The sequence below is a fragment of the Chelonia mydas genome, chromosome 28, assembly GCF_015237465.2.
Source record: "Chelonia mydas isolate rCheMyd1 chromosome 28, rCheMyd1.pri.v2, whole genome shotgun sequence".
Classification (NCBI taxonomy): domain Eukaryota; kingdom Metazoa; phylum Chordata; order Testudines; family Cheloniidae; genus Chelonia; species Chelonia mydas.
Genome location: NC_051268.2, coordinates 6,817,095 through 6,837,257, shown reverse-complemented (window position 1 = coordinate 6,837,257; position 20,163 = coordinate 6,817,095). Strand labels below are relative to the sequence as shown.

Below are 20,163 nucleotides of genomic sequence, written 5' to 3'. Positions count from 1 at the left end.
CAGGTTTATTGTTAACAATGCACGGTCCTAATGCCCGGCAGACTGTTCGGCAACAATAACACAGGGACGCCCATTACAATGGACTCGGCTCAGAGTGGTGGGACTTTCCACCCCCTCTGAGACCCCTCTCTTCTACACTGTTACAAACAAGTTATATATTGCCCCCTGACGTGATTAGTTACCACCCTTCACCTTGTGCTTGGGGGTTAGATCAAAAGATCTCTGTCCATCACCCTGTCATCCTGCCCTGATCTTTAGGAGGGGTCAGTGTGTCATAGAATCATAGAATATCAGGGTTGGAAGGGCCCTCAGGATGTATCTAGTCCAACCCCCTGCTCAAAGCAGGACCGATCCCCAATCAAATCATCCCAGCCAAGGCTTTGTCAAGCCTGACCTTAAAAACTTCCAAGGAAGGAGATTCTACCACCTCCCTAGGGAACCCATTCCAGTGTTTCACCACCCTCCTAGTGAAATAGTGTTTCCGAATATCCAACCTAAACCTCCCCCACTGCAACTTGAGACCATTACTCCTCGTTCTGTCATCTGCTACCATTGAGAACAGTCCAGAGCCATCCTCTTGGGAACCACCTCTCAGGTAGTTGAAAGCAGCTATCAAATCCCCCCTCATTCTTCTCTTCCGTAGACTAAACAATCCCAGTTCCCTCAGCCTCTCCTCATAAGTCATGTGTTCCACACCCCTAATCATTTTTGTTGCCCTTCGCTGGACTCTCTCCAATTTATCCACGTCCTTCTTGTAGTGTGGGGCCCAAAAGTGGACACAGTACTCCAGATGAGGCCTCACCAATGTCGAATAGAGGGGAACGATCACGTCCCTTGATCTGCTGGCTATGCCCCTACTTATACATCCCAAAATGCCATTGGCCTTCTTGGCAACAAGGGCACACTGCTGACTCATATCCAGCTTCTCGTCCACTGTAACCCCTAGGTCCTTTTCCGCAGAACTGCTGCCTAGCCATTCGGTCCCTAGTCTGTAGCTGTGCTTTGGGTTCTTCCGTCCTAAGTGCAGGACCCTGCACTTATCCTTATTGAACCTCCTCAGATTTCTTTTGGCCCAATCCTCCAATTTGTCTAGGTCCCTCTGTATCCTATCCCTGCCCTCCAGCGTATCTACCACTCCTCCCAGTTTAGTATCATCCGCAAATTTGCTGAGAGTGCAATCCACACCATCCTCCAGATCATCTATGAAGATATTAAACAAAACCGTGTCCCTGTATCTTCTCTGGGGAGTGTGTTTACACTATAACTTTGTATCGAGGTGTTCTGGTACTACCCCTCTGGTAGGTGTTTACGTGGCTTCTTAGTGCCTAGGAGTGGTTGTGTTTTTGCAACACCAGCCCTGTTCTTGCCAAGTTCAAGTACCAGACAGTGAACTTGCAAGCAGGCATCTGTTTTGTAATTGGGCCAGACTTTTGCTCAGACCCTGACTCTTGCAAACTTTGCTTTGTATCAGAAGAGCTTGATTTTAGTTTGGGCCTTAAGCCTTACACCATCCTGTCTCAGGCTTTCTCTTTCTGCTACACCGGGGACTAGCATGAAAGTGACTCTGCACAAACAGCCCCTCCGCATTTCTCCTCCCATTAGCAATTGCAGGAGCAAATCCAGCCATGGGAGAGCAAACAATTCAGAAATAGGACTTTTCCAGCCGGAGGGGCAGGGACAGGGGAAAGAGAGGCTGACTGTGGGAGAAAAACGTAGCCACCCCTGGATGGAATCACTTTCCTGTAAACAAAATGAGGATCAGAGAGAAGAAAAGCCAGTCCCAGACTCCATATTCCCCCTGCTGGGCTGTGGCTGCCATGGTGTCCGTGTCAGAGGGAATCCTCCAAAGTAACTCCTTTGGTTCTGCTCTTTTCTGATAAAGACTTTGTTACTGGAAAGGCTTAAAAAATGTCTCTGGGAGTTTAGACTGGCAGGTGGGGCCAGGTCTACACCGTAATAAAGAGATCAAGCAATTTCCCAGCATGGCAGAATCTATCATGTCTGTCCGAAGGGAAAGGGCCTGGGGGAATCGTGATGTGAAATGAACTAAAGCCTGTTCTGAAATCTCCACGACTGCCCTTCTCGCCCTGCCAGGCTGCAGAACGATGTCCGTGTCTCGCTCCAGCTCATCCTGTCCTCCCGTGAGACAGGGGAGAGAAATGGCTGCAGAGGAGCCAGTTCAGGTAGGGATTAACCGGGGTGGCTGGTGGGTTCCTGCAGGAGGGAGAGGGACAGCAAATACACCGGAGAGGGTAAGGTTTGCACAGTCTAGTTTGGTGGTTGGTGCGGGGCAGGAAATACTCAGGCTGGAGAAAGGGAGGAGGCCTAGATTCTAGGAACAGACCCATGGGGTTTGGTGGTGGAAATGCCCTAATCTGTGGAACAGGAAACAAACCACCTAGATGGGGCTAGGAAAACGGACCAGACTCCCAGTTCTGGAGCCTGATCCAACTAACCAGTGACTGCTGTGAGATATGAAGGGGCACTTACCAGTCAGACTTAGGGGAGGTGCCCCTCCCTCATATCCAGCTCTTCACAAGGAGGAGGGCGTTGGGCTTCCTATCAGGGAGCTCGCCCTGGACCCTGCTGGGGGCTCCATCTCCTGTATCCATCTGTTGCTAGTAGGTGTGTGATGGATCTGCTGGGAGAGACAAAGGGACTCTCTTTGTCCCCTCACCCCAGTGTTTCCTGGATCCTCTGAGTGGTGTGGAGGTGGGACTCTGTTGATGGGAAGTCATCCAGAGCTCCCATTTAATTGGCTCCTTTCCCCCATGAGTAGTGGGGTTGTGATTGGAGCAGCAGGTATTCAGTGAGGGGCTCTTGCTCTTTCAGGGGCCGGTGACCTTCGAGGCGGTGGCTGTGTATTTCACCAAGGGGGAGTGGGCTCTGCTGGACCCCGCTCAGAGAGCCCTCTACAGAGACGTCATGCAGGAGACCTATGAGAATGTGACCTCACTGGGTAAGGATTCCTGTCCCCATAGTTATTACAAGGGGAAATGAGCAGTTAATGTTCATCACCCCTACAATGCAATCTCAACTCTGCACACTCGCACTCTGCCCTCCCCTGCTATAGAACACTGGGAACAGAGCACCGGAGAACTACAGCACAAAATCTAACAACTTCTCTTTGCTGAGGCAAAACTGAGGTTCAGGTCTGGCTTCCTACCTATGGCCTTCACTCAAACACTGATCCTACTCCACACAAACCAGCTCCGACTTGCAAAATGATACCTCTCCCTTACCCCCATTGCCAGCTTTTGTCGACAAAAGAATGAATGCGTACAGACTGCGATGTGACTTTTGGCGGCAAAAACGCCCTGTTTTGGCAATAAAATACAACCACCCAGATGAGAGACATACATCTTTTTCCTCTAAATTTTTGTCGACAAAGTGGCAGTGTATTTATTGCTTTAATTGGCCTCTGGGAGGTGTCCCACAATGCCCATCATGACTGTTCTGGTCAGCATTTTGAACTCCACTGCCCTGCAGCCAGGTAAAGAACCATCTGCCCCTCCCACTTAGAAGCCCCGGGAATTTTTGAAATTCCATTTCCTGCTGCTTGGTGTGGAGAGTTCTCATCGCATCTCCCCAGGTGACCAGGGCAGGTTATCGCAACAAACGCTCTCCCGCTTGGACCACTGGGGTTCTGCTCAGTATATGGGGAGAGGAGGCTGTGCAGTCCCAGCTGTGCTGGAGCCGTAGGAATTGGGATACCTACAGGCACATTTCTCGAGGCTTGTGTGAAAAGGGTTATGATCAGGACACACTGCAGTGCAGAGCGAAGATAAAGGAGCAGAGGCAGGCGTACCATAAGGCGAGGGAGGCAACCCGTCACGCTGGTGCTGCACCTAAGACCTGCTGGTTCTATAAGGAGCTGGGCGCTGTCCTTGGTGGTGACCTCGCCTCCACCACCAAGAGCCCCGTGGATACTTCGGCGGACGTGGAGGCGGTGGAAAGAGGATCTAACCCAGAGGATGAAGTAATCGATGAAGAGGTGGAGTCAGATGATGATGTGCAGCTCCCAGCAGGCTCGTCTGGTGGGGCAAGCAGCCAGGAACTGTTCTCCACTCCAGAGGTGTCTAGGCAGGCTCAGCAGTTGCTCTCTGGGGAGCAAGAAGCAGGAGATAAGATGCCTGGTAAGTGGCTGTGGCCTGTGTAGTGCGAAGGTGGGTTCTGGTTATGGAAACGTGGGAGGCTGGCTGTGTTTCTGTGAGCTGGACAGTTTCCTGTATAGATAATTGGTACGGCAGAACAGGGTGTTGATGCATACCGAGATCTCACGGGAATAGTCCAGAGAGATCTCCTGGAGGTACTCGGCAATCCTCTGCCAAAGGTTCCTTGACAGAGCAGCTTTGTTCCTTCCCGCATTGTAGGAAACTTTCCCGCACCATTTGGCAATCACTTGTGCAGGTGAGCAGCACAGGGGCGGAAGCCACAAGCATGGAGTAGATGTACCCTCATGTGACCTGTGGTGCCCGGGGCAGCCCTCCCTGGAAATACGAAGTTCAGGGCAGGCTGCAAAAGGGAGTGCAGATACCCACCAGTTTAGGGAGTAACACTGAAGTTAAACTCCCCAACCAGTCACAAACTGTGCTTCTGATTCCTCACACTGGTTATCAAGAAGCAAAAAAGAAATCACACAGCCCCCTTATTGCATTCCAGTCAGCAGCTAGCTCCAGTACAGTGAGAAGTTATTTTAAAAACTCTGCTCACATATATAAAATATTCTTCTGACCCCAAAGGGTCAGCCACATTACCAAGTCAGTATAGATTTGGATCTTACCCAAAATACCATGCTGCCAGCCAATCCTTTAGTATCTAAAACTAAAGGTTTATTATAAAGAAACAGGTTTCAGAGTAACAGCCGTGTTAGTCTGTATTCGCAAAAAGAAAAGGAGTACTTGTGGCACCTTAGAGACTAACCAATTTATTTGAGCATGAGCTTTCGTGAGCTACAGCTCAATTCATCGGATGCATACTGTGGAAAATACAGAAGATGTTCTTATACACACAAACCATGAAAAAATGGGTGTTTACCACTACAAAAGGTTTTCTCTCCCCCGACCCCACTTTCCTGCTGGCAATAGCTTATCTAAAGTGCCACAAGTACTCCTTTTCTTTCTCCTTACAATGTTTGTGATAATCAAGGTGGGCCATTTCCAGCACAAATCCAGGGTTTAACAAGAACGTCTGAGGAAAGGGGGGCGGGGGGGTAGGAAAAAACAAGGGGAAATAGGTTACCTTGCATAATGACTTAGCCACTCCCAGTCTCTATTCAAGCCTAAGTTAATTGTATCCAATTTGCAAATGAATTCCAATTCAACAGTCTCTCGCTGGAGTCTGGTTTTGAAGTTTTTCTGTTGTAATATCGCAACTTTCATGTCTGTAATCGCGTGACCAGAGAGATTGAAGTGTTCTCAGACTGGTTTATGAATGTTATAATTCTTGACATCTGATTTGTGTCCATTTATTCTTTTATGTAGAGACTGTCCAGTTTGACCAATGTACATGGCAGAGGGGCATTGCTGGCACATGATGGCATATATCACATTGGTAGATCTGCAGGTGAACGAGCCTCTGATAGTGTGGCTGATGTTATTAGGCCCTGTGATGGTGTCCCCTGAATAGATATGTGGGCACAGTTGGCAACGGGCTTTGTTGCAAGGATAGGTTCCTGGGTTAGTGGTTCTGTTGTGTGGTATGTGGTTGCTGGTGAGTATTCGCTTCAGGTTGGGGGGCTGTCTGTAGGCAAGGACTGGCCTGTCTCCCAAGATTTGTGAGAGTGTTGGGTCATCCTTCAGGATAGGTTGTAGATCCTTAATAATGCGTTGGAGGGGTTTTAGTTGGGGGCTGAAGGTGACGGCTAGTGGCGTTCTGTTATTTTCTTTGTTAGGCCTGTCCTGTAGTAGGTGACTTCTGGGAACTCTTCTGGCTCTATCAATCTGTTTCTTCACTTCCGCAGGTGGATATTGTAGTTGTAAGAATGCTTGATAGAGATTTTGTAGGTGTTTGTCTCTGTCTGAGGGGTTGGAGAAAATGCGGTTGTATCGCAGAGCTTGGCTGTAGACGATGGATCGTGTGGTGTGGTCAGGGTGAAAGCTGGAGGCATGTAGGTAGGAATAGCGGTCAGTAGGTTTCCGGTATAGGGTGGTGTTTATGTGATCATTGTTTATTAGCACTGTAGTGTCCAGGAAGTGGATCTCTTGTGTGGACTGGACCAGGCTGAGGTGGGATGGAAATTGTTGAAATCATGGTGGAATTCCTCAAGGGCTTCTTTTCCATGGGTCCAGATGGTGAAGATGTCATCAATATAGCGCAAGTAGAGTAGGGGCGTTAGGGGACGAGAGCTGAGGAAGCGTTGTTCTAAGTCAGCCATAAAAATGTTGGCATACTGTGGGGCCATGCGGGTACCCATAGCAGTGCCGCTGATTTGAAGGTATACATTGTCCCCAAATGTAAACCTTTTGTAGTGGTAAACACCCATTTTTTCATGGTTTGTGTGTATAAAAACATCTTCTGTATTTTCCACAGTATGCATCCGATGAAGTGAGCTGTAGCTCACGAAAGCTTATGCTCAAATAAATTGGTTAGTCTCTAAGGTGCCACAAGTACTCCTTTTTTATAAAGAAACAGAAAGGGCAAGAAGAGAGATATTAAATGGTAAAACAATCACATACACACACAGATTTCAAAGTCCATATATCGGGTTCTTAGCAGTATTGGTGAGTTGCTGGCTTGAAAGTTCCTCTGGAACACATCTACAGCTTGGATGGGTCATTCAGTCCTTTGTTCAGAGCTTCAGTTTGTAGCAAAGTTCCTCCAGAAGTAAGAAGCAGGATTTAAGACAAAATCGAGAAGATGCAGCTGCCTTTTATAGACTTTTGCCATTTGGCTTGTACTTCCTTTGTTTCAAACACAAGCTGCCCAGCACATGGCTTGGAAGCCTTTTCCGTCCATAGGTATGTCCCTGCATGCCTTGCTGAGTCATAAGGTGTATCCCTTGCCTTCTCTCAATGGGTCAGTTGTATAGCTGATGGTCCTTAATGGGCCATCAAGCAGGCTAGGCAGTGCTGATGCCAAACTGTCTGGGGGTGTCACCCAGAAGCATAGCACAAGTTTGGAAATACAGACATATGTACATATCTAAACTCATAATACAAAGGTGATACAAACACATAACTGAGATTATCATATCTGGCAAATTATAACACTTTTGCAGATATCTTCCATGGCATATCTGGCACATCTCATTGCAATTTTACACCATTGGTATTCATAATATCCTCACGTGTTCCCCAGATTCCATACAGCGTGACACCTCCTTTCCCTGTTTACCCCTAGCAGTGAGAGAGCTGCTAGAATGACCCGCACCTGCGGAAAACATTCACCATGCTTTGGGTGTTCACAGAGATGTGTGCTTGCCGAGGGTCAGTGAGAAGTGATTGTTATGTTGCAAAAGGTGTATTTAACTGAAACAGTGTCAATGTTGTGTGTGAATTTAACAGTCCTGCTTCTGTGCATTGTTCCTTGTGCTTCGGCAGATGTGGCCTTCAGGAACGCCCCCAAGCACCCTGGCCAAGCATCTCCGCCAGATAAGAAAGCGCCCAAGACGGAGCAAAGAAGACATGTTCCGGGAGGTACTGCACTGCTCCAGTGCAGAGAAAAGGGAATGCAAGGAGTGCTGGGAAGCTGAAAGGCAGGACAGAAAAGAAGATCAGGAATTTAAGGACGCTACTGAACGGAAGATTAAAGTAATGGAGGAACAAACACACATGCTGAAGTCCTTAATAATGCTGCAGACTGAGCAGATCTGTGCCTGCCTTCCCCTGCAGCACATTTAGAACCCTTTTCCATGCACATACACCCGCCTCCTCCCCAACTCCGCCCTCACAGTCCTTTCCACTTTCTGGTTTCCCCTTCGCTCCACCCCCTCGGACAACTTTCACACTGGGAGTTGGACATACACACACCTTTGAAAGTCTGCCCTTCCCTGGTTCCTCCTTTCCCACCAAGCCTCTTTGTGTGTGTCTGTGTGCGCTGTTTCTTGTGCAATAAAAACAAAGTTTTTGAACGGTAACTCATCTTTGTTTCCTGCAGATTGAGAGAGCAGGCACTACGAATACATACACAGCCAGTTTATTCCTATGCTTGCGGGAACGTACGGCCCAAATGTTTTCCTGGAAAGCAATGGAGACTACGTGTAATGCAACACTGCAGCACCAATCACAGAGAGATTCATTTTCAAAGTGTTGCCTCAAAGCCTCCTTGATTTGAATTGCGCCCCTCTGGACTCTTCTGAAAGCCGTGGTATCCAGCTGCTCAAAATCAGCAGCCAAGCGATCTGCCTCAGCACTCCAAGCCTCAGCAAACCTTTTACCCTTAGCGTCACAAAGATTATGCAACATGCAACATACAACATGCGGCTATGACCATGGGACTATTATCTTCATTAAGGTCTAACCTGTCATAAAGGCATCACCAGCGTGCCTTCAGTCTGCCAAGGGCACATTCAACTGTCATCCGGCACCACCTCAGCCTGTTGTTGAACTGTTCCTTACTGCTCTTCAGGTTTCCTGTGTAAAGTTTCATGAGCCACAGCTGTAAGAGGTCTCCCGAGGATCACCATCCCCTACTGTAATATTTTGGTTTGGAAATAAAGTCCCTGCTTTGTAGCTTTCTATACAGGCCTGTGTTCCTGAAAATGTGTGTATCATGCACCTTCCGCATGGATGTCAGTGAAACTCTCACAGTGATCCACAAGTGCCTGCAACACCATGGAGCAGTACCCCTTCCTATAGATGTACTCTGTCACAAGGTGGTATGCTGCCAAAATTGGAATATGTTTGCCATCTATCGCCCCTCCACAGTTAGTGGATGGCTTTGCAGAAATCGGTTGCCCTATTTCATGCATATTTCCCAGAGTCATGGACCCGGTCCTTCGTAGCAGGATGCAATTAATTGCCCTGCACACTTGCATTAATGCAGCCCCAACGTTTGACTTCCCGACTCCAAATTGATTTGTGACCGACAGGTAGCAGTCTGGCATCACCAGCTTCCATACAACGATTGTCATGCACTTCTCTATCGATAGGGCAGCTCTCTTTCTGGTATCCTTGTGCTGCAGGTCTGGGGCGAGCTCTGCACACAGTTCCAGGAAGGTGGCTTTCTGCATTTGAAAGTTCTCTAGCCACTGCTCTTCATCCCACACCTGCACAACGATACGATCCCACTATTCAGTGCTTGTTTCCTGAGCCCAAAAGCCATGGTCTACCCTATGCAGCTGTTCTATGAATGCCAAAAGCAATCTTAAGTTGTTCCTGTTCATATCCTGCACCATGTCAGGCACCTGAGAGTCTTCTTCAGTTAGAACTTCACGATTAACTGCACTGCCATCCGCAATGTCTTCATGACAGTTAACAGAGCATAGGAGAGCAGTGCAGGATCCATCCCTTCTCACAAAGATGCCGGGGTGCACAGCAAAGAAGGGTCATTGAAAAATGCTGTGAAAGAAAGCTGGAAGCCCATGGAGTGCTGGCACAGAAAGCAATGCATCAAGCCCGGTCCCAAGAGATGCCACGATCCGCTTCACCTTCCCACAACACGTAGCAACAGAAGATGTCGAGGTGGACTGTGGGATAGGTACCCACAGTGCATTGCTCACACTGTTGATAGTGCCCCAACCGTGGACGCGCTCTGCCAACAGGGATCGAGTATGAACATGACATTCCGACTTTTATTATACCGATTTTTGAGTGTCAACATCGCCTTTGTTGACATAATTTGGTAGTGTAGACAAGGTCAAATTAACTTCTAACTTAACAAGCTAAAACAGATTCAAATCATATGTCTGTCTCTCACCATATGTTGTGACAGGCTGGGTTTCCTTTCAGCCAGGACTCTTCCTTCCTCGCCCCCCAAGTTGAGTTATTCAGGAGGAGTTGATGTCATGATGGGGGCGGGGGAGGAGAGTCTCAAGCATTTACTCCACTACTCCACCTCTTTTTGTAATTCAGTCCTTTGTGCTAGAAACACTTTCAATCCTCAGCTGCGTCATGGTGACACGCTGTCTGTTGTGTTCATGAGAGCCTAGCCATCCATGTGATGGAATGTAAATGTCTTGTTCACACCTTTCCCAGACCGGAGAATGGCCATTTAACCAGGGGACAGCCTTGCTGTCTCTGAGGAAGTGGTCTGTGGGTGTTCCCCAGAACTGTACCGTTTTCAGTAACATCATGAAGTAAACTCTAATAACAGTACGTAGTGGTGCTACACATGGTCTAAAAGGTTGATAATGTTCAGCAGGTTTTTGAGTTTTCCAAGGCGTACTTTGGACAAAATATATCATAATTTTGTAAAAGAGTGAATACAGGGTACAGACTGTCACAGTGTCTGTGTGGGTTCCCAGCAGATATGTTGGTAGTTCAGTCCCTCATAAGCAAAGCGTTCTGCACCTTTGAGGACTTTAGGAGCTGGCCCTGGGATTTCACTGGTTTACTAAGGACTGGGTTTTAAATTAATAATTATTATCATGACAAAGTCTTAAGAATTAACCTGATCCCCTTTGTTTTCTTTCATCTGAGCAGGCTTTCCAGTTTCCAAACCTGATGTGATCTCCCAGCTGGAACAAGGGGCAGAGCCATGGGTCCCAGACCTCCAGTGTTCAGAGGAAAGAGAGATCCTAAGAGGTCCCTGCACAGGTGAGGAAACATGAAACCTACTCAGAGTCTGGAAGTGCCTGAGGGAAACATCTAGGATACCCTAGAAAGACCTTGTGAGCTCTCTGATTTTAGGATTGCCCCAGCAAATGTCATATCCTCCGGGCAGATATAGCTCATGACTTCCTACAGATCCTAACTGACGCCTGTCAGTGGCATCTTACCTTCCCACTGAGAATTTAGATGGGATGTGAAGGCAGAATTGATTCTCTTTGGGGGAAGAGTTTGGGGGAATTCAGTTCCTGATTTTTATTTGACATCTCTCCAGCACTTATTTTGGTTTGCTCTTCCCCTTTCTATCCCTGTTTGAGGGTTTTTTTTCTATCACAGCAGGTGATGCGATGGTGAGTGAGAATGAGGAGCAGAATTCTCATCAGAAAGATGAGCCACGCAGAGCCTTAACGCAAACATCCAAAGGGAATGTGTCCAGGAGTCATGAGAAGGCAAAAGTCTGTGAGATTCGGCAGACACCAGAGAGAGAGCAGGGAATCCAGCCAGGGGAGAAATTGGATAAATTCATTTGCTCTTGGGGAACTCACAAGGACCTCAAGGAAACCACAGCCCAGCAGAAAATCCTCGGGGGACAGAGAAAAAATACATCCACTGAGTGTGGGAAAAGCTTTAGGGACCACTCAGTCCTTCTTGCGCATCAGAGAATACACAGAGGAGACAGACCCTATGAATGCTGTGAGTGTGGGAAAACCTTCATTCGGCGCTCACACCTTATTACGCATCAGAGAATCCACACAGGTGAAAAACGCTATCCATGCTGTGAGTGCGGGAAAAGTTTCACTGATCTCTCATCCCTTATCTCTCATCAGAGAGTCCACACGGGAGAGAAACCCTATGAATGCTGGGAGTGCGGGAAAAGCTTCTCTCAGAGCTCAACCCTTCTTACACATCACAGAATTCACACGGGACAAAGACCCTACGAATGCGGTGAATGTGGGAAAAGCTTCACTCAGAGCTCACACCTGACTATACATCAGAAAATCCACACAGGAGAGAGACCCTATGGATGCTGTGAGTGTGGGAAAAGCTTCACTCTGAGATCGCACCTCATTAGGCATCAGAGAATCCACACGGGAGAGAAACCCTTTGAATGCTGTGAGTGTGGGAAAACCTTCACTCTGAGCTCAGACCTTACTACGCATCAGAGAATCCACACGGGAGAGAGACCCTACGAATGCTGTGAGTGCGGGAAAACCTTCACTCGGAGCTCAGCCCTGACTAGACATCATAGAATCCACACGGGAGAGAGACCCTATGAATGCCGTGAGTGCGGGAAAAGCTTCACTCGGAGCTCAGCCCTGACTAGACATCATAGAATCCACACGGGAGACAGACCCTATGAATGCCGTGAGTGCGGGAAAAGCTTCACTCAGAGCTCAGCCCTTATCTATCATCATAGAATCTGCAAGGGGGCCAAACACCATAAAAACCTCTAGATCTATCAAAACTTTTATTTTCTTTCATAGTTTTCCTAATTCCCATGTAGTAACCTTTAAAGCTGTTTGAATCATAGAATCATAGAATATCAGGGTTGGAAGGGACCTCAGGAGGTATCTAGTCCAACCCCCTGCTCAAAGCAGGACCAATCCCCAATCAAATCATCCCAGCCAGGGCTTTGTCAAGCCTGACCTTAAAAACACCACCATTGCACCACCATTATCCCTCATTGTGTCCAAAAGAGTTGCCCATTTTCACCTTTTCTGGTTTTGCCATTTGCCCTGTTTTGGGGTGGACCTGGTTGTCCTTGCTATCCACTCCATTGTCCCGTGAGTAATGGAAGTGGGTCTGTCCTTCCAGGAAACCGGGAGAATCACATTTATACTTTTCCTCCTTTTGCCAAGTTATTTGTGTCACCAATGATACAGATTGTAGCAGTCCCGGTTGTTCTCACGTTGCTCTGGGTTATGCTGAGCAGCAGTTATTTGTGGACCTTTATTCGTTATATTTCAATGAAGAGGACCAGGGGCAGGGGAAAAGGTGTCATTTCAGTCTCTGTGACACTGGGAGGAGAGGGGGTGACTCAGAGATTCCCTCCTTCCCCATCGTCCCAGAACGGCTACCTCCTGTCTGAGGCATGCAGAGTTTATTTTATTCACATTCTATCCGTCCACCTCTCAAAGTGTCGTGTGGTGTAGTGTTCTCAGCTGTCTGTGCTTGGAGAGGATGTTTTGACTTCTTTAATCAGAGTCACTATGTCTGCCAAAGAAAGTGTCAAAGATCTGGAAGGGTAATTCAGGTGTATCCCAAACACAGTGGGATCATTTGGAGTTTAAATCCCAGTTTCCATCTATTGGCCAAGCCACCTTTGGGAAGGTTGGCTGTGTTTCCCCCCATTATGAGGATGTTACGTTGCTAAAACTTTTGTGAATAACATAACTCAAGAATGCGACAGTGCTGAGTGAAGCAGGTTTGAATGGATCAGAGGAGAATGTCATGGGAGAATCTCTTCTCCTGATTCTGAGTCATCAGATGCAATCTGCTCTGGAATTTCACTTGACACTTTCATTTTCATGTCGTCTACCTCTCTGTGATGTGGGTTTCTATCTTTTCTGAAGGCTGTTTGGTCACCCAGTTGGATATTAATTTAGTTTGACTGCATGTAACTCAGATTTATTGGAGACTTCGAGACAAATGGCCATTTGCTAAAGTCATTACGTCTCACTGTTTTTGTGGATACAGGCTAACACAGCAACCCCTCTGATATTTGGCACTTTACTTTGGCTTTTTCCCCACCTGTCCGTGATGACATGGAGAAAGTTCAAGTGCAGTTCTGTCAACAGGAGAGAACTTTCCCATTGACTGGACATGCTAACAAAGAAACAGCCGTGATTTAAAATCTCCACTCGGAAATGGTGAACAGCAGCAAACCCCAAACTGTGCAACGAACTGAAGGAAGTGCAGATGATCACAGTGGAGTTCCACTATTTGTCAATATTGTCTCAGATGATCTGGGGAGAGGATTCCACAGTAAGTGAGTTGGAGCTAGGCAAAATGCTCATGTATTTGGTTCCCAAAGTAGTAACCCAGACCCTACAGAAGAAGATCTCTCTTAGGTAATGCTATGGTATGGGAAATGCTGCCCTTTATGATGCAGATGTCGAGGAAATAGAAATGGGTTTTGTTGAATTTACCCTACGTAGGTGCTGCAAATGTGTATAAAATGAAATCAGTGTTGAAAATGAAATAGCTGCAGAAAAATAGCTATTTTTGAATAGAAACTCCAACTCCGGTAACTAATAGAGATTCTGATCCAGGCCTGTATCCAGTCCCTAGCCTGGACCTGTGCCACCAAATTAAAGAAAAGCTGGGCACGTTTCGGGAAGCCGTTCCGCACTAACACTGCTGAGATTTTGAGTGGTTCAGTAAAGGATTCTACTTCAGAGAAAGGTAAATTTAACCTAACCAAAGCCAAGGATTTTAAAAGAAGTGGGTTACAACAGTACACACCCAGTTCTTGGTTTTCACCGCAATAAGGGAAGCTGTGGTGACCAATGGCCCAAGGAAAATGTTTGTAGAACACCACTCCCTAGTTCAGTGTCACTGATTACAGTCCCAAAGGATGCCCTGGTTAGTTTGAGCACAATCATGCTTCACTCTTTGGATCCAAAGTTTCATTAGGCAGAGAGAGTCATTTAGAGGACATTCCTTCCCTGTGGATCTCAAACTGGCTGCCCGATTGGGTGAAAAGGACTTTTATGCTGTAGAAGTGATGGTAACTAATGGGGGAATTAACGTGTTGGGCTCCAATTTCAGACTGCAGGAATCACAGATGTTAAGTCCTGATTCTATGGTTTTGTCTCTTTGGGCTTGTCTACACTTAAGAGACTGCATGGGCACAGCTGCATCCGTGCAACTTTGCTGCTGTAGCGTTTTTATGAAGAAGCTCTAAGGTGAAGGGAGAGAGCTCTCCCATCATCTCAATTAATTCACCTCCCCGAGAAGTGGCAGCTTTGTCGGCAGGAGAAACTCTCCTGCCGACAAGGCACTGTCTATATGGCGGGGGAAAACTATACCATGTACCTCAAAGTAGCATCCTGGAGCCCCTATATTCACTACTGTCATGTGATTATGGTATGTTTTGAACAATGGATGCTTGAATCTTTATACCTTAATGTCCTGTTGAATTATTTGTAGTATCATTGTATGTGAAGTGTGGAGTACTGCTGTATGTGTTACTGAAATACGTTGTGAGGTTGGGAAACGCCCAGAGCCAGCCTTTCGGTTGCAACAGAGGTGCAGCTATCAGTCACCAGATGGCCCATCAAGAAGAATCCACTCGCCCAGAGGCTCCTTAGAGAGGGCACATAAGCAGTGGGGACAGCCTAACCAATGTCGCAGCAAGAATCTTTCTAGCAGCTGGAAGAAAGTATAAAAGAGGGATAGTGACATTTCCCCCACCTCAACACCTGGAAGATCGTCTGGAAGATGAAGACTTTGAACTAGGGAGATTGGCCCCAGGCTGGAAGGGAGTTCAGTCTGAGTATTGAGAACTGTGAGCTGCCTGTAACGTCTATTAGGGTGAGACACTTTGATTCAAATCTTGCTTAGTCTGTTAAAGTTCGAATTCAGACTGTTCTATTTCTGTTTCTTAGGTAACTAATTTTGATCTCTATGCCTGCTACTTATAGTCACTTAACATCTGTCTGTAGTTAATAAATCTGTTTTATATTTTACCTAAACCAGTGTGGCTTTGGTTGAAGTGCTTGGGGAATCTCTGCTCGGGTTACACGGGCTGGTGCATGTCCACTTTCCTTTGACGAAGTGGCAAATGAGCTTGCACTGTTCAAGGGTGTCTTGAGCAGTGTAAGACGGCATGTTTCAGGGGTGTTCTCCTGGGGGCTGGAGTGATTGGCAGGTGCCTTTCTAGGTTGTAGCCCAGGGATCCCATCACAGGGGGTTAGTTTGGTATCACTACATTGCTCAGAGCTGTGGATTTTTCACATGCTGAGCAACACAGTTGTACCAATATGGGACTGTAGCGGCCGAAGATTCAGAGAGATACGAACTCACAGAAGTGGGAGGCCCCGACATTGGGACAAACCACAAGTTGCCTTAAGGGGTCACTTGGTGGCAATGGGAATTTGTGACCCGGGTGCCACCTGGAACTGGGATACCACTGACCCCTCTGACCCACCAGTCTGGGCTCCCTCTCACACTGCGTTGCTGAGACAAGCTGCAGACCTGTTCCCAGTCTTACACTTCCACCAGCATTCACGCAGGCAGGGACACACCCAGCTGCAGTTACATGCAGGCTGACCAGTCACTGCACGAACCAACGACAGGCTACAGCTAAGACACCACCAGTTTCCCAGCCTAGGACCCCAAATCTGTACTGACTTGCCCTGGTCAAAACCCTGACCAGTATGAAATTATTACCCGGTTCACCCCGCCGTCCTTGTGGAGAGGTACAGCCAACAGCCTTTGGACACAAAGCTGAGATTTTTTTCCCCAAACGCTTCACTTAAAGGCACACTGGGTTAGATTAAAACATAAAACAAGTTTAACTGCAGAAAGACAGATTTTAAGGGATAACAAACAGATGAAAGCAGATTATCTAGCTGTTTCTAACCCTGACTGATGATACCAGCAGGCTTGCAGATTCTTAAGGGACAAGGGGGGGAGGGATAGTTCAGTGGTTTGCGCATTGGCCTGCTCAACCCAGGGTTGTGAGTTCAATCCTTGAGGGGGCCATTTAGGGATCTGCGCCAAAAATTGGGGATTGGTCCTGCTTTGAGCAGGGGGTTGGACTAGATGACCCCTGAGGTCCCTTCCAACCCTGATCTTCTATGATTAAGCTGCAGCTTGGGCTTCCCATCCCCATTCCAAGTCCTTTTCCATTGGAGCTTCTCTTAGGTGTTGAGTTGTGGGGGAGTGAAAAACAACAGATAATGTCACTCCCTGCCTTATATAACTTTTCCACAGGCCAGGAACCCTTTGTTTCAAACTTGGTTCCCAGCCCAGTTTGTGGAAAAATACAGGTACCCAAAATGGCATCCAGAGTCACATGATCTGATCACATGTCCTTGCAGAGTCATAGCAGCCATTATTCATAGGCTGTCTGGAGCATTCTCAGGAAGATTCTCCTAAAACCTGTTGTTTTCCCTAATGGCCCATTACCCTGAATGGGTCCTTCACAACCAGCTATTTAGACTGGAAGCATCTTGCCAAGTGGGTGTCACCCGGTGTGATGACATGTGAAATACAGATCCATAGTCCATATTCATAACTTCAGGTACAAAAATGATACATGCATACAAATAGGCCTGTCGTGTTCAGCACATCGTAACTTTTCGAACGATACCTTACATGAGCCATCTTGCACAAAATGTATCATAATTATGCCATGAGCATCATCATCATATCACTGACGAATATGGGGTGCGGTGGAACAGAATTACAAGAAAATGAACGTGTACAACAAGATTTTGTGATCTTTGAATGTGTGATTGGTACCACTATAGCCTGATTTTTAGAGGGTTGTATGAGCAGTTGATGTGACCAGAAGATAATAAGGTTCTTGTCCCGGAATCAGGCTACACAGACTCAGTTGTCGTGAGTTCAAGATCTTGCAAGGATCCTTGGGGTGTGTGACAAGAACAGTCGCACTGAGAGACTTTTATTAAAATAAATGGGAAAGTTATCAAAGCTCCAAACCACAAATCAAAAGGAAATAGTACAGTTCGGGGGGTACGTGTGGGACCGTTGTATAAAAGTTTTCCTCGATTAGCATCCTCACACCTTCCTTGGGGACCAAGTGGTGAGAGACAAAGGACCAGCCTCGTCGTTGGCATGCCAAATGAGTCCGATGGTCCAGGTTCCTCAACACTCGACATTGATGGCAAATAATAGAGCTGAAGGGTCACATGCTGAGTAGCTAAGTTACCAGCTAAGAGAGTCAAAAAATTAAGATGAAAAAGCCAAGAGCTGGAAAAAGCTAGCCAGAGCGGCTTCCACATGGTGGTTTGCCCTCTTCTGGGGTCTGAGCACTGAATATTCATGCCAGTGCCCAATCTTCCATGCCCAAATCTAATTTCCTCACCCACATAATATTGGGGTGCACTTATCCTATAGGCTAGCATAGTCATATTAACGCCAACGAGCTCGTTCTGGAAACCGGTTGCTCAAACCAGTTTCTGGTCGTTACGTCCATGGTCTCGTGATGTACCTTGTGGTTACTGTTAAGTCCCAAATGTCTTAGATAGACATGTTTAGTTCCCCAAAATCCAAAAGGGTAACTATTAGGCCATTCATCTATGCCAAAGGTCACAAGCCAAATTTATGCTAATTTACTAAGCTAATGATACAAGATACAGGCCAGTTGGATCCTAGCATTACAGCCAAACATCATAGAATAATCCAATACAAAAATATAAGCCAAATATAATAAAACAAAGAGCAAACCAATACATAAAGGAAGGATATCATAAAGCAACCAGCAGGCCAGCCCTATGGGCTACACCAGTGAAAAGGAAATTAAAGGTGAAGTTACGGGGTAAAGAGTAAGAGACTAATTATGTGATCACCTGAATTATGTTGGAAAATTGAAAGTTGTCTTGGTTTTTGTTTTCTTAGTCATACAGGAAATGGTGGCTAATGTAATTTACCTCCTTTAGCGTAAGGAATTGCGATGTAAAACCCCACTCCAAAGGTTGGAGTGTGGAAATATGTGTGAGAAATAATATATAAGAGAATATTGGCCCAGTATAGATTTTATATTTTGTATTTCAAATGGAATTTATTTAGAGTAGCTTCCAAGTCCGTTTCAATCAAAAGGAAAACGACCCGAGGAGACAAGGTGTATAACCTTTTACCCAGTTAGACTGTAAGGGTCACGAGGCGACGTCTACACTGGCACTTTCATCGGCCAAACTTTTGTTGCTCAAGGGTGTGAAAAAACACCTGTGTGCCAAAGGCTGCAGGGCCCACGTGGCGGTGTCTGGGTCCAGGGTCCCGCTGCCCTAGCCAATGCGGTGGGGTCCCAGCTGCCCTGCCACCCGCTGCGGTGGGGTCCAGGGCCCCACAGCTGTCCTGCTGCTGGGCTGTCCCGCCTTTCCCTACCCCACGCGGCAGGATCCGGGCCGCCGGGGCTGCTGAACTGCTCTGCCCCGAGCCGTGGGATTCAGGGCCGCTCTGCCCCAGGCAGCGGGGTCCGGGGCTGCTCTGCATGGTGGGGTCTGGTGCCACTGGGGCAGCACTGCCTTGCCACGCCGCCGGGCCTGGGGCTGCCCTGCCACCCAGCCGGGTCTGCTTCTGGCCCCGCTCTGTGGAGGGAACTCAGGGCAGGGGCGCTGGGCATAGGGGTCTGTGGGGGGGCCGTCGTGGTTCTCAATCAGCGGCCCAGGTAACACACGGTGGGCTGCAACGATAAATCGGTTGAGAACCACGAGCGCTACGCCCTTCGGCAAGGTGGTTTTACAATGCAGGCACGCTTTGGCGTGTGAACTCCTCCATAGTTCGATGGACGTAAACTGCCTGAGGTCGACTTCACTTTGCAGTGTGGACAACCCCGTAATCGGTGTCTCTGGGCACAGCTGCCTTTCCCAAATTCTCCTTTCTTCTTCTGGCCCCAGCACTCAGATCTTTCCTGATTCAGAGCGGTCTCCCATCACCCATTCTCTCTGAGTATCTCCCGCCGACACCCCTTTAAGGTGACGTAACGTACGTGGCTCAGGGGATGGGGTTTTCACACACCTGAAAGCCAGGGGTGAGGAACCTATGGCCCACGGGCTGGATCCGGTCCGTGGCAAGTCTCCGCACTGCGGGCCAGAAGCCCCGAGCTTTGGCGCCCCCCGCAGGGCTGGAGCTGCGAGCACTGGCTCGCCCTGCTGCAGGGGGAAGCTAGAGTCAGCTCCAGCTCCCGGAAGCGGCCAGCATGTCCCTGCTGCCCCTAGGAGCAGGGGTGATCAGGGGAGCTCCATGCACTGCCCGTACCCCCAGCACAGGCTCCGCAGATCCTACTGGCTGGGAACCACGACCAATGGGAGCTGTAGGGGAGGCGCCTGTGAGCGCGGGCAGCATGCACTGCGCAGAGCCCCCTGGCCCCTCCGCCTAGGAGTCGGACATGGCGGCTGCTCGCGGGAGCAGTGCGAAGCCAGGGCAGGGAGGGAGCCTGCCTTAGCCCCACTGCTCTGCCGACTCAGATACCTGAGGTAAGCACCAGCTGGCCAGAGCCCATACCCCAAAACCCCTGCCCCAGGTCGGCACACCCTTCCCCCCGCACCCTAACTCCCTCCCAGATCCTGCACCCCCACTGACACCCCAACTCCCTTCCCCAGCCCTGAGCCCCTCCCACACCCAAACTCCCTCCTGGAGACTGCACCCCCCCGCCTGCACCCCAACCCCTGCCCCAGCCCTGAGTCTGCTCCTCCACCCCAAACCCCTCATCCCCAGCCCCACCCCAGAGCCCACATCCCCAGCCACAGCCCTCACCCCCCCT

General features: G+C 48.2%; 3 protein-coding genes across 4 annotated transcripts in view; 2 read left to right on the top strand and 1 right to left on the bottom strand.

The window, feature by feature from the left end:
• LOC102933291 (zinc finger protein OZF) overlaps positions 1-20,163 on the bottom strand; it is a 1,218,290-nt gene that overhangs the window by 228,250 nt on the left and 969,877 nt on the right. The window lies entirely within an intron of this gene.
• LOC102934530 (zinc finger protein OZF) overlaps positions 1-20,163 on the top strand; it is a 1,287,564-nt gene that overhangs the window by 1,190,037 nt on the left and 77,364 nt on the right.
• LOC102936090 lies at positions 2,851-8,672 on the top strand. The gene is made up of 3 exons (XM_037887500.2): positions 2,851-4,136; positions 7,542-7,751; positions 8,098-8,672. The coding sequence occupies exons 1-3, from the start codon at positions 3,987-3,989 to the stop codon at positions 8,272-8,274; spliced, it is 537 nt and encodes a 178-aa protein (XP_037743428.2). The 5' UTR covers positions 2,851-3,986; the 3' UTR covers positions 8,275-8,672.